Here is a 14562-nt window from a genome sequence, read left to right as displayed (position 1 = left end):
TTTTTACCCCTGTATTTGTGTATTTGTCCACTTGAGAGAGAAGGGGTTTCATTCTTTCTCATTAGTCTTTTCAAGCACAGGGTTTAGTACAATAATTATGGGTAAGGTAAAGAAAAAGTTCAAATTGACTGGGAAGTGATTCCCAAGCAAAATGACCAGAAAGAGTGACATTCAGCATAACAAAACTTAATCCAATCTAACTCTGATTGTGTCCTCCTTCCCCGAGCAGTTACACAGCATCCCGCATAGCAAGGCTGCTGGGATAGTGTCAGCTTCAGGCCACCGTGGGAATGCACTTGATCATGGGATCAGTCTGTGTTCAGAGCAGCTCCAAACTCATGCTATAACTCTGCTCAGGATTTTCCCCTCTGGAGAGCCACTGCCGCTTCCTTTCCCCTTCCTCCTTCCCCCACCCCCACTTGTTTCATTCCCTGGGTTTTGATTAGTGGTGTCTCCTCACTGCTAGTTGCAAGCACAGCCTTTGAATCTAAAGCTGCTTCTCATACTGGTAGACTTATCCCAAGGAGCTATACAACTTAGTTTGAAGATGAGTCTGCAGGAAGTTTTTCAGCCTACGCTGAAACTGGTGTATCTGCAGGTCCATGTCTTTTTGATACAGTCATTAGACAGTTCAGTGCTAGGCAGGTACATCTGTTGGTTGTGATGACCCCTTTGGACTGCAACATCTTCCCTATGATGATCAGTCAGGTTCAGCCAGTCATTCCAAAGTCCATCCCAAGGGATTAGAGACAAGTGTCTTCTCTGTATCAGAGCTCAGAGCACATAGTCCCCCGGGCTAGAGAAAAGTATTTGTTGAGAGGGCCTGTAAACGCAGTAATACATGCAGTGTTTCTCAGATCTCCTCCTCTTCTGTAGCCGCTGAGTTATTTTGGTTTGGTTCAGTGACATTGCTTTCAGTACTCTCTAATTTTCTTAAGTAATGTTTGGTTTTGCTAAACAGACCTCAAGGAAGGGAAAACTGCAACATTGCCAGAATTTTCTGATCTCTCTTCACTGGGAACAGGAAACAGTGGTGTTGTGTTCCTTGGCAGTCTCTCTGTTGCAGCTCATGCCATGCACCACTTGGGATAACCCTTCAGTGCCTGCAGCTTTTTGATAGTACAGTATTGATGTTATCCTGCTGTAGCTGCACAGATGGTCCCTGCTGATAGGACGTGGTTTCTCTTGCCTCATATCTCTCTGGATCATTGTACAAGCCCTTTGCCTCACTTGTCTCTTAAGTAGGGACTTCTTGCTAAGTGTGAAATGACCTGCATTTTCCTTGAATGGCCAAAGGGAGAAGTTCTAGCTGCATCTGTCAAACAGCAGTTGGAATACTGTCCTTTTGAACCTGGTGTCTGACTTGGCTGCCATGTGCCCTGCATAATCTTGAACAGAAATTGGGGAGAAGGTCTCTGCAGCTGCCATTAACATCTTGGAAAGCTGTAGATGTTTAAAGTTACCTCTCATGGTAAAAGGAGGCTTGGTGGTTTCAGAGGAGAGTCATTGTCCAGGTGAGTGTTTGTGAATGCACAGGGAGATGTTTCAGGACTGTCGGTGAGGCAGGCTGACCTCCTGACTATATGCAACCCTTGACATAGAGAGGCAGGAAAGACTCTTAAAAGCTCATTCTGGTAGAGAAATTTGAGTGAATCTCTCAAGATCTTTAGAGTACAGAGCTTTCTTTCAGAAAGTCATCTGCTAAGGTAAAGAACTCATTCAGACAGAACTCATAAACCACTGTAAATGGGAATTCAGGGTGTTTAACTTCTTAATCATCTTGCCCTTCTTCAAGAGGGAATAAGTAGACCTGAAGAGTTTTCTGGATCTCTGTAATGATGGTTGAGAGAGAAAACATCTTCATAATGAAGGAATGTACTGAGCAGTCTACGAGTAGTTGAAGAGGAACTTGCATAGTTTTAAAGAATAACCTAAGATGCCCTTTGGGAATTGTCTGTCTGACCAGAGGACAAACATGAAGAGGCACTGGGGACTTCTGATACAAAGGGGCATGAGAAGAGCAATTTTGAACATAACCAAGGAGGGTACACAGATTAGTGAGAGCAAACATTATTCTCACTTGTTTCAGGGATAGCACATACAGCCTCTTCAGTATCAGTCTTTCTGCTGAATATACATCCAGAAAACAATTTGTGTTTCAGGGACTGGGTTTCAGGGTTTCTCCATCAGTTTTCTCTTTTGAAAGCTTACACTGAATGCTCTGAAATTGCAAGAGCAATCTCAACAGCTGGTGTGTGAGCTCCATGCTCTGGTTTCATTCATTCACCCACCAACCCCATAGTGACAGCTCACTGTCCAAGAGTGAAATACTATTTCTTCTGCAATACCTACTGTCCCAACAAATGCAGGGAGCTTGTGCTCTGCAAGCTCAGGAAACCTGGAAGTGTATGTGTATTTGGTTTCTGGGGTATGTACCAGCCAGGAACTCAAAACAGAGAGCACGAAATGTAGCAGGTCAGCAGCGGAAAGACAATGTCTGTCTGTGAAGACAAACCGTTCCAGTGCTTGTGTGGCATCTGAGGACATGTTTCAATGAAGAGAATGAGCCACTAGAAGGGGGTGGGGGGGAAATCATATTGACATTTCATGACAGGAGCTTGAAAAACACCTGCTTGACAGAGTCAGTGACAGGCCAAGATTGAAATACTTCAAAATCAGCACAAGAAACAAGAGGAGATGTGTGACCCTGACAGACACTGGTAATCAAAGAAGGAATTATCTTATGTGGAGGTGCAGGTGGTGCCTGTTGATGACCCACACCAACACATAACGGACACATTCCTTTATGTTGGTTTTTTTTTTGCCCTTACATAGTTTGCATACTTAAAAATACAAAATCAAGTGATAAAAATCACTCATCCCTAAAGTGATCCAAAATTCCATAAATTAGGCCAGCCACAAATATGTTTGCTGTTTATATTAAGTACGTATGATAAAAATTTATGTGGATGTATAGATAGAATTTTTGTGCCTGTCTCATATAATATACCAACGTTTAACTTGAAATACTACTTACTTGCTATTCTTACATTCGTTTCTGTGTTCTAAGTATTTTTTTTTAATTTGGAAAGTGAAGCCTTCATAAACAATCTTTCTCTGTAAGTTGTGGTGTGGTTTTTTTTTTTGATAGCTAATTAGGTCTGTGAAGTTGGAACTTTATGGGACCTATTTACTATGTACTTCCACATGTAAGTGGGAAAGAAAAAGCAGATGAAACAATGATTATTTTATTTTCTTAGGAGACACTGCAAAATTACCAGGATTTTTTAAGAGAGACAATAGTTGCTATGTTTTGAATACCACCTAGAAACCTTTTGGTTCACAGTTTTGAAAATTTCTCCAGCCTCTTAGAAAACTGTGCTTATTTTATCCTGTAGGAAGAAGAAAAAGAATATGTTTTCATATTTAACATTTTCATATTCTAGGTAACAGACTAAACAAATAATTGTCATGGTTTTATTTATGGGGTAATGGGAAAGAAGAACATAGGTAAATATAAACACATCTGAGACCTCTAGTGAGATACTGTACAAAGGATGTTAATACTTTTTCATATTCCCATGTCTCACTGTTGCCTGAGCAACCAGGGAAAGCGTTCCTAATCCTCTGCATTTTCCTGTATCATGGGTCAGCAGTGTTGGCTGGAAACATGATTATGGCTATTTTTTCTTTTCTCAACTAAGAGAAACAAGACATGAAGGATTGAATGAAGACTACACTAGCCAGGACTAATTTGTTTTTCCCCCCAAACAGATGAACACTCATGGCACTAATTGCACTTATCATAGAATCATTCAGGTCAGAAAAGACAAGTAAGATCATTAAGTCCAACTGTACACTGTGAAAATGCTGGAGTTTGGGGGTGAATGTGTTTTATGGAATGTTTCACCTGATTTCTCTCTACAAAGCCATTTTCTGAGCACGAGTTTATACAGCTTTTTAGTATGATATTCAGCTGGTGCTGGTTCACAGCTGATTCAGTCAGCTCTTTGGCTGACCAATAACTCCTTTTTTTCTGGACTGCATTCCATTAAATAATACTGAAGGGTTAGTATATTACATCTTCAATGCTCATTGATTTTCTGTTACATGAAAGTCAGTTAACTTTTTTTAGCTAAGCTTGGCTGGCAAAATAAAAATTCTCCTACCATAAACCATAATTTCAGATCTGTCTTGAGAATACTTCAACTGAAAAAAAAAAGTCTTACAGCTAAAGGATGTTGAGGGAAAAAAAAGACCACCACTGAAGAAATAGTGCTGGGTGCTTGTGTCACCTTTCTGATGTTAGTGAGGCTGCGAGGGTTATATATACTCCACACAAAACAAGGGTCTTAGGAAGTGCAGCTGAGCACTTGCAAATCCAGCTAAAATAAATGGCAGCTGAGGATCGTCACTTTTGAGATATCAGGCTTTTAATACACAGGGGTCCTTTTTAGCAATAGCGTAGAACTACCAGCCCAAGAGGGATACAAACACTACTCAGTTTTGAGGGTTAATGAATCAACAAAGAAAAAAACAGTTATCAATTCTAAATGATAATTCTCTTCCCTTTTTGTTTTATATACTCGAATAAAGATGGAGAAAATAATAGTATGAAGGTGCCCAACTCAGTTTGAGGTGTCTTGGCTGCTGCTTTCATTTGAAGCAACATCACTGGTTTTGTGCTTGTACCCTTTAAAACCTAGGAGAGTGAAGAAATTGAATTAACTTGCCTCTGGGAGTTAAGAGAAGTTCAGAATTTTTATTTTTTTTTTGAAGTAACACATTAGTTCCACAGCTTTGATATAAAACTAAATGATAGAGAACTTGTTTTGATGTTGGAACACATGGCCCCCAGTCATCAGAGATGTCCGGACATCTTTGTGCATGAGTCATCCTACTGAACTTATTATGGAACCTAATGTGATTATAATAAGCACAAATCTAAGAGTATAAAGTTTCAAAACTGGGGTCAAAATGAAAGTTTGCAAAAGCTTGTCATATTTAAGAAAGACACTAAAAATGCTAAAAAAAAAAAAATCAAGTAAAACCCACTGTTAAAGTTCTCACATAAAGAAGGAAAATCATAGAATCTTAAGAATGGCCTGGGTGGGAAGGGAGCTTAAAGAACAACTCCTTCTAATCCCCCTGCCATGGATAGGGACACCTTCCACTACGCCAGCTTTCTCAGAGCTACATCTTAACCTGGTCTTGAATACTTCCAGGGATGAGGCAGCCACAGTCACTCTGGGCAACCTGTGCCAGGGCCTCATCACCCTCACAGGGAAGAACTTCTTTCCTAATACCTAATCTAAACCTACTCTCTTTTAGTTGGAAGCCATTCCCCCTCGTCCTGTAAAAAGTCTCCATCTTTCTCGTTGGCTCTATTCAGGTACTGGAAGGCCACAATGAGGTCACCTGCAGCTTCTCTTTTCCAGGCTGAATATACTGTTTTCTCAGCCTTTGAAGTTGCTCATCAGGTATTGAAATGATTTTATTTATTGTTTAACTAGGAAGCAAATGCATCTATAGATTGTGGTTTAGATTTTTTTAATCCTTCATGGCTAGGACCATACTGTTGCACAGCTGTTTTTTGGGGGTTAAGTGAGATCCTATGTAAAACAGTGAGAGTATTGGGACTTTATTTCTAAATCTTTGATACATTATTTTTCATGCAGGACAAGAATAGATTATTATTTATTTTCAAGTTCTGATACAGGAATAGTAGATTTGTAAAAATGCATACACTTTTTGTACACAGTATATACTTAAAAGGAGACATGTAAGATTGTTCAGCAGTAATGAACATGTTTTCCCATGCTTTTAAAGCTTCAAAAAGCTCTAGTCCTACCTGAGACTTTGCAAAACAGACTTGTCATAGACTGGCTGCTCAGATTCCACAGTTAACATACCTTAAGAGACAAAAGATCTAAAGTTGGACTGTACATGAGAGAAAACAGCATTCATTTTTTCCTTTTAAGATAGTTAATTCTGTACATTCAGATGGTAATATTATGCAATACTCTGCACAGAGTGGGAGGTGGAGCATACATATGCCCAAGTATGTGGTACACTCTATAAAAAGGTGTAGGAGCCTCTGCAGTTCTTTTCTCCCCACTTAGCTGCAAATGTAACTTCTTGCTTGTTCATTCCTCTCCGGCGTCCCTCTCTGTCCTTGTACCCGCTCACACTTCTGCACGATAGGAGGCCATCTGGACCTTAAGTGTTGGTCTAGAAAATAAATACAGGCTCTTACTATTTACATTGTTTATGTTGTTTGTTTAGGCGAAGAGTGGCAGAAACAAAGCCACAGGTTCCTTGGCATCTGGTAATGCTCCCAGGACGTTTTATGGGATCCCATGCCTCCTGCAAAAAACTGGGTGTAAGATGAAGACACTCCAATGAGTCTGGGACAAAAATCCCATCTCCCGTGGCCTGGGGGCCACTGGCTGCAAGACACCGCCTAGGATGATACCCTAGCTCCCAGACAAACCCCAACCGCGAGGCTGGTTGCGGGGTGGGGGGGGGGAAGGTGAGGAGCGGGGGCAGTGGTCTCCGGCCGCCTAGTGGCGGGTGCCGGGAGGCCGCGGCTCCCCAGCGCTCTCTGCCCCGTCAGGCGCGGAGGGGGTAAGGGGCGGCAGCAAACCTTTCCTAAGCCACGAGGCCACTGGGTTCGGACCCCCCCACCTTTCCGTCACCGCAAGCCCCCGGGGGCCTCCCGTTCATTGCGGCCCGAGCGTGGGAAGGGACTGGGGAGGAGCGGGCGGTGCCTGTCCGCGAGGGAAGCGGAGCGCGGAGCCCCCTCCCCTGCCTGGCCGCTGGCTGCCGCCTTTCCCCACCGTTCGGCCGGCCCGCGTTGCCGCCACCACCGCCGCCTCCATCTTGAGCGTGTGTCCCCTGCTTTCCCCCCCCCGTCCCCCCCCTCCCTTCGCCTCCACAACACCGAGAGCGTCGGGGGCGCTGGAGCCCCGGGGGGAGTGGGGGGGGGGGGGGGGGGGGGGGGGGGGGGGGGGGGGGGGGGGCCCGGGGGGGGGGGGGGGGGGGGGGGGGAGGTGAGGGTGGTAAGGGGCGAAGCGGCACCGGGGCCGGAGCGGCAGCGGCAGCGGCGGGAGCAACGGCGGCAACGGCATGAGAAGGCGGCGCTGAAGAGACGGCGGTAGCTGGAGCGGACGGAGCCGACATCTTGTGCCCTCCCCTCCCGCCGCCAGCTCGGTGAGCCCGTCCGCCCCAGGGAGGAGGGGAGGGGGAGGCGGAGAGGATTAAAAAAGAAAAAAAAAAAAAAAAAAAAAAAAAAAAAAAAAAAAGAAAAACAACCAAAAAAATTCCCCTCAAAGGAGGCGGCGGCAACGGTGGAGGCGCCGCGCCCACGGCGCGCTGAACCGGCCAGGTAAAGCGCTGCGTGGCAGACCGCGACACCCTTCCTTCAAGGGGTCTCTCCTCTCTCACAACCCCGCGCCAGGGTCGCGGGAAGGTGACCGGACGGGCGGGAAATAGCGGGGGGAGGACGGTGCGCCGCAACCGTCGGGCCCTTTCTGCGTGCCCGCTCTGCCCCCGCGCGGAGGGAGCGCCCCACGGACCCTCGCGGAGGAGGGGGCGGCAGTGGCGAGCGCCTGGAGACGGGGAACGGACAGCGCTGTGCCAGCCGACCCCCCCCCTTTGCCGCCATCTTGGCCCCCCCTTCTCCGCGGCTTCGCGGGCGCACCGCCCACCTTCTCTTACGCTATTGGCCTAGGCGGGGCCAAGCGCACCCCCCTTTAGTCCCGCAAACTGTTCAGGACTGGATGAGCTATAGCCACTGCCAGTAGTCATGGTGTGCCAGAGTTGAACGAGAGCCACGTTGCTCACATCTGCTGCTGCTCGCTAAGGTCCAGGTGGCCTTCTTGCTGCAAGTCACTGAAGTTCTTAATTGTTGAGGGACCCAGTTCTTCACTGGGATCACCAAGCTATGCTGGAAGGGACCAGGAAGCTCCCCCGCTGCCTTTAGTTCCAGCCTTACATCCTCTGCACGTTAGCAAAGAAAACTGGTGCTATAAAGTAAATCCTTGTCTGTTCAGTGTGGGAAGGCTAGAAGGAAGGACTGCAGCATGAAGGAGAGTTGGGAAGGAAACTAAGGCCTTCTGCAGAGTGAGACGGTGCCTCTGACTCTTGGAAACGGCTAACACAGAATTGCATGGGTGTAAATCACAGCAGCATTTAACCTTTCCTTTACAGGACTCAGATATTCCAGACTGTGTATAATAGGGGACTGTATTGTGGTGGTGTTTGATACATGTTGATCTCTTCATTTTTTTCAGTGGAGCTTTTGACCCCTTTGTAGTAAATTTAAGTGTCCTGGCGATGGGCTTGGTTGCCTTTTGCAGCCCTCCCAGGCATCTCTTGCTTACAGGTGTAAAAACTGCTGCTCATGAGAATTGAACCACTCCTGAATGAACTCCTGGGGCGGAGTTAAGTTCATTCCCAGCAGCTTTATGTGTCGTAGCCAGCTTATTTGCTCACTTGTACTCTCTAGGAACTTTACACCCTGCTCCTGGTGCAATATCCAGTGGAAATGGTGATGGGAGGGTTTTGGAAAGCTTTGAGCATAGTATGGCAATAGCAAAAGCATGACTGAACTTTCTGCGTTCACATCAGCAACCTTTGCCCGTGGTAGGACAACATAATCAGGATGGGCTGAAATAGCATTTAACCCCACCAATGTCAAGTATATTTAGCATTTCAGTGTGCATGGGTGCTGTTTGCAGAGGGATTCTTTTTTTTATGTAGCTGGGAGGTGTTTTCAAGTGTGCCAGGGAGATCAAAACATGCCTAGGTTGTTGCTTAGAAATTTCTGTTGTTGTAGACCAGGCCATAGTGTTCAGCTCAGTGTGTCTGAGTTCATTTCATTGCTGCTTTCAGATTTTTTTGGAAGTGGGTAGCTGTGTCTCTCCTGATATCCAGGTACATGTCTTATCCTAGGTGTTCATCTCTTGCTGGCAGCAATTTCCATGCCATTTTAGGTGCTTCTTCGTAGTCCTAAGTAATTGTGTTATTTTACAAATGGGTTGTTTTATGGCATTTGGTGGAAAGCCTGCTTTGAGTACTTTTTCTGGAAATACATTGATTTTTTTGCTAAAGGAGCCCTGTACCTTTGTTTTTCCCATCAACAGATAAAATAGCCCTTCCTTCAGGGGTGTGTTTCAGTGAAATTTGCTTGTCCCTCTGTTGCCCGCCACGATAAGAAGCACAAACCAACAGAGTGTTAGTTTAATGCCGGTGCTTTATTAGGGCCCGGGGACTCAAGTCCCAAAGCAGGAATCCCAAAACCTTCATTTTGAGTACATCTTTTATACACTCAGACAAACAAAGACATTTGCTAAGCTACTACTTCAAAGTACATAGTGAAACTTAATATTTCATCCAAATAATTAGCTCCCAGCTAGGTCATCATAAATCATCCTCAGTTGCCTAATTCGCTTAACTTACTCCCACCACCCAGGTGCATGTTCTTTATGCTTCAGTTCTTCTTTTGATAATTGTTTTTTCTTAATCTTGCATGGCTAGCACATTCCAATCCTTTGGGCCTGGTCTATACAGAAACCCTTAGCTATACTACTGCTAACTCAGAGATCATTGCAACACCTCAACAGGTGTTGCTCACAACAGGTGTTGCACACCTCATTTTTCCTGAATAAAATATTTATAATGAGTGCAGTCAGCTCATAATTACTTCATCCTCTAATATATTTTTGCCCATATATCTTTTTGCCTCCAGTATCTTCTTTGCTTGTACTGGCCTGAATTGGAAGAGAGCTGTTTGCTAGCAGGATTTTCTGTTTTGTTTTTTTTTTCATGTGATGATCAAGTTACCTTTATGCCCTTATTTTAAAATTGTTTTTTCCTACTCACTGGAGCTCAGCTAGGACAAGTGCAGTTGCATGTCTACAGTCTGTGGGTCAAGTGACTGATTATTAAGGCAAACATCCCAAAATTTGTGGTACCTATATTTGCAGATAGAAATTATCATACCATATTTTACGCTTGAAATAAAGTTGTGTTTACAAGTTCCATCATTATGGGTGTGCTTACTGAAACTGGCACCTGCAGCTTATTTCTGTGGACAAAAGGAAGAATTTGAAAACCCATCCCAAAGCATGTTTGTTTCTTAATACACATGTTGTGTCATGTCTTAATCTCATGGTTCACAGAGGCAGTACTTGAAAAATGTGTTACTCCTGGAATTTGTTGCTTCTTTCTGGAATAAGCTTGGACTTCTTGTAGGTCCTACTCCTGCGAGGTGCTGCTTGCTCTGACTTGTGATTTAGAGTCTCTGGAGCTATGCCCTTCGTAGAGCACAAATAATGCATTGGCTAACTACAAGTTGTGGGTTTATAGTGTGTTTTCTTGTCTGTGGGTCCCACAGAAAGGGCCTGAATGTGAGATTGCTTTAAATAAGGGTGAGGTGCAGGTTCAGGCCTCTGCATAGCAATAGATAAGCTCTGGGCTGGCCTATCTTCTCAAGGACAATTTACATTTGCTTTTCTTTGTCTACTTTCTGACTTCTTTCAGACTCAGCTCATTTCTTCCCCTAACTCATGTTCCCGTTGTTGACCCTCCCTTCTTGCTTGAGTTACTCACTTGGCTTGCTTTGCTTCTTTGCTAGCTCCCTTCTTTGCCCACAGATCACTGAGCTCTGCCATGTTTGCATCCTCCCCCAGATCATCTCACCAGCTTCAGGCTTCTCCTCTGCTCCCCTTTGACAGGCACCTCCTTAACATCAGGAACCAACTCTCAACTAATTGTCTGGGTTGCTGATTAGCAGTTTGCGAGGACAGAGATGACCTGGGTTTTTTGTTAAGGCTCTGAGCAAATACCAACCATTACATGGTTCCCGGTGTGATCTGGAAGCTGCCTTGCTGCTTACCTGCTTGTACCCCTGTGGATTCTCCATGCAGAACCAGCTCAGGCACGTGAATGTGAATTATGACTCCAGAGGGACTAACACCGAGCCAGAGCTACCAAGTCCATTTGGATCCATGCTGCTTGTTCCCATGCTCGTTCCCCTTCACTTCGCCCTTGATCCCACTGAAGAGCAGAAGGGACACACATCGGGTATCTGTTATATTGCTTGGTTCATCCTCTGGTTCTGTTTGTTACCCATTTGAACGTTGGGAAGGACACAGTCTGTTCAGTATACACTATCTGGAGAGCAGTATAAGGAACAGCTACATCTGAGAGAGAAGGAAAAGCAAAGCTGGAAGATGATTTTTCATAATAGAACTTTTTGCATCTACAATGTGGGAACAGAAGAACTGGTGGTGGCAACCCTTAGGTGTGAAACTTGGAGGAGCTCCCTCCTGGACTGAAGGAGAACTGCTAGTTTTCTCATCTGGAGCTCAGCGACAAAAAAAAAAAAAAAAAAATTGAAAACTGCTTTCATAAGACCTGAACAGTGCATTCCTTTTGAACTAGAAAACATCCAGACATCCACACAAACATTTTGTGTGCTACTGAGGATATAAAAGAAAAGTCACAGGCAAAGGAACAGAGAAGAACTCATTGGCTTGTGTGAGCTTAATATGTGAATGGTGCAAGCATATGTGATAAGTAGGATTTGAATTTCAGAGGATCTGAATGTTTGCTGATCTGAATGCACAACAGACTGTATACTGTGCTGTAAAATTATTTTGAGCTCTTCTCACTGGTGGTATGGTGGTACATACATCTCCTGAGTTGCAAATAGAGAAAGTCAGAGGGTGCTGTGCATTGCTCTGATACACAGTGCAAGAAATGGTTGATATATCAATCACCTGCTTGTATCTAAGCAGATGTAAAGACTCAGCAAGCCTGAAACTGCTGAAGTCTTTAGTAGAAATTTGCTCTATTGCAATGTTGAGTGAGTTTTTCAATCTACACTGTTTCTTGCTTCTCTCCTTGTCTTACACTGTCCTCTGTCCTGTTTTGTTACAGGGTCTCTGGACCACAGTGATGAGGAAGCCTCGAAGGAGGTCCCGACAGAACTTGGAGGGGAGGCGTTCTCCCTCACCCTACAGCCTCAAGTGCTCCCCAACTCGGGAGACGCTGACGTATGCTCAGGCCCAGCGGATTGTGGAGGTGGACATCGATGGGCGGCTTCATCGCATCAGCATCTACGATCCCTTAAAACTCATCACAGAGGATGAGTTGACTGCCCAGGACATTACCGAGTGCAACAGCAACAAGGAAAACAGCGAGCAGCCCCTTTTGCCTTCCAAATCTAAGAAAACGCCTTCTAAAGGCAAGAAGAAGGAGTCCTGCTCCAAATATGCACCAGGGACGTCTTTACACTTACCCCAGCCCAACTTCCGTGTGCTGGACTCTTTCAGCCAGCCAGATGCCCCTCCTCTTCCTGCTGCCTACTACCGGTACATGGAAAAACCTCCTGAAGACCTTGATGTAGAAGTGGAATATGACATGGATGAGGAGGATCTGGCATGGCTGGAAATGGTCAATGAGAAGAGAAGGGCTGATGGTTATGGAACAGTTTCTGCTGACACTTTTGAGTTGCTGGTCGATCGATTGGAAAAGGAGTCGTACCTTGAGAGCCGGAACAATGGGGCTCCACAGTCCCTCATTGATGAGGACGCCTGCTGCTGCGTCTGCATGGACGATGAGTGTCACAACAGTAACGTCATTCTGTTCTGTGATATCTGCAATCTGGCCGTGCACCAGGAGTGTTATGGTGTGCCCTATATCCCTGAGGGGCAGTGGCTTTGCCGCTGCTGTTTACAGTCCCCTTCTCGCCCTGTGGATTGTGTCCTTTGCCCGAACAAAGGTGGAGCCTTCAAGCAGACTAGTGATGGCCGCTGGGCTCACGTGGTTTGTGCCATCTGGATCCCAGAGGTCTGCTTTGCAAACACTGTTTTCCTGGAGCCCATTGAAGGGATCAGTAACATCCCTCCAGCTCGGTGGAAACTCACATGCTGTATCTGCAAGCAGAAGGGCATGGGAGCTGCTATTCAATGCCACAAGGTGAACTGTTACACTGCTTTCCATGTCACCTGTGCCCAGAGGGCTGGTCTCTTCATGAAGATTGAACCCATGAGGGAGACCAGCATCAACGGCACAACATTCACTGTGCGTAAGACTGCCTATTGTGAGAGTCATTCCCCACCTGGGATGGTAAAAAAACGGTCTCCAGCTGCTAGTGGTGATGGGCAGGAGGACACTGTGAAGGACAAGGAAGAGGAGGAAGCCAGTTCTGCCCCTCCCAAAGGGTCTCTGAAAAAGAACCAAGTGAAAGTGAAGCAAAAGATCAAAAAGGAGTCTGGTGATGTGACCAAATGCCGTTCATCTGTGCCCATGGTGACCATCACGCAAATTCCCTCTTACAGGTGAGTATTGCAGGTTTAGGAAAGGAGTTGAACAGCTGGAGCTGAACAGGATCTGTTTTAAGGACTCAGTCCCTGTCACTGATGAACTTGGAAACACTGAGGTGTTTCAGTCAGGACCTAGCAATAAATATTGCTGTGTCCAGAGTGCTCTGCAGCATAATTCCTGACTGGCTTTCTTCTACGTGAGTGTCACTGGCATACTATGCTTTTTTCTTGCTTTGCAAAACAGCCATCCTAGACTGTTGTGTAATGCAGACTTCATGGTGGTCCCTAACAGCAAACACCCATCTAGCATGAAGGTGTTTTTAAAATACTTCAGGCATTACAGGTTGGTAGGCAGGTAGGGGTCATACCACTATTCACGGCTTCTTAATTCCTCCTTTTATTACAGAGGACGTCGAACTTGTCAGTGTTGCAAGCAGCTTTGTATTTGACTGTTTATTTTTCCTCCCAGCTCTCTCTTGTGCAGAACTAGGTAGTGCTGAATTTTTGTTTGGTGCCTTAGGAAGTGTGTTGATGTGTTGCTGGTATTTTAACAGATAGGCTTTGGAAACTGCTGATAAGGCACTATGTATAACCTAAGAATGGTAAGCAAGGGTTAAAATGGGTGATATATTCTTCTTGGACTCCTGCCAAGACTCCAGTTTAATAACATCAGGCTTAAGTGGCCCCCAGAAAGTTCTTAACACAGAAAGTAGTTTTGAAATTAAGGCTTGGAGCTGAATTGGTGATTGCGTACTTTGACAGTGCTGTGGCAAGTGCTTGGTGAGACTCTCCAGGCAAGCTGCTACTAACACAGGGATATATTGTGAGAAGTAGGCACATATGTCTTCATGCTGAGGAGACCCAGATCATACCACTTTATGTTTATTTCGGAGTGTGCTTGACACAACACTGCAAAGCTTCATCGGGAAACCCAAGGGTCCACAGAGTCACAATTGCTTTGCACTTGACTCTATGATACTTCTTTGTTTCCTTCAGGCTGAACAAAATTTGCAGTGGGCTCTCCCTCCAGAGGAAGAACCAGTTCATGCAGAGGCTCCACAACTACTGGCTGCTGAAGCGGCAGGCGAGGAATGGGGTGCCCCTGATCCGGCGCCTGCACTCACACCTCCAGTCCCAACGAAACACAGAGCAGGTACTGTTCCCCAGCTGAACACCCATGGGAGGATGGAGAGCTCGCATTCCAGGAGATGTACTCGGCACATGGATG

The 14562-nt window shown here is 45.4% G+C and overlaps 1 protein-coding gene across 8 annotated transcripts in view; it reads left to right on the top strand.

Moving 5' to 3' along the window:
* The first annotated feature begins 10 nt into the window (after positions 1-10).
* Positions 11-14562, top strand: part of BRPF3 (bromodomain and PHD finger containing 3) — a 32167-nt gene continuing 17615 nt past the window's right edge. For 5 of the 8 annotated variants that reach the window (XR_003573044.1, XM_027899882.1, XM_027899884.1 and 2 more), the window contains exons 1-3: positions 7092-7212; positions 11947-13349; positions 14331-14487. Coding sequence is in view for 7 of the 8 variants with exons in the window: in XM_027899882.1 (XP_027755683.1) it covers positions 11965-13349; positions 14331-14487 (1542 nt within the window). In the remaining variant the exon portion in view is untranslated. Of the gene's footprint in view, positions 1515-6649; positions 6672-7091; positions 7213-7253; positions 7388-11946; positions 13350-14330; positions 14488-14562 lie in introns of those variants that run through there. The other 3 variants (XM_027899880.1, XM_027899885.1, XM_027899881.1) reach the window with 3 other exon arrangements.

This window comes from Empidonax traillii, unplaced genomic scaffold (genome assembly GCF_003031625.1).
Source record: "Empidonax traillii isolate 1590-97213 ecotype Southwest subspecies unplaced genomic scaffold, ASM303162v1 scaffold694:size336501, whole genome shotgun sequence".
NCBI lineage: Eukaryota > Metazoa > Chordata > Aves > Passeriformes > Tyrannidae > Empidonax > Empidonax traillii.
The sequence above is the reverse complement of the archived record's forward strand: the minus strand, read 5'-3'. Positions and strand labels throughout refer to the sequence as shown.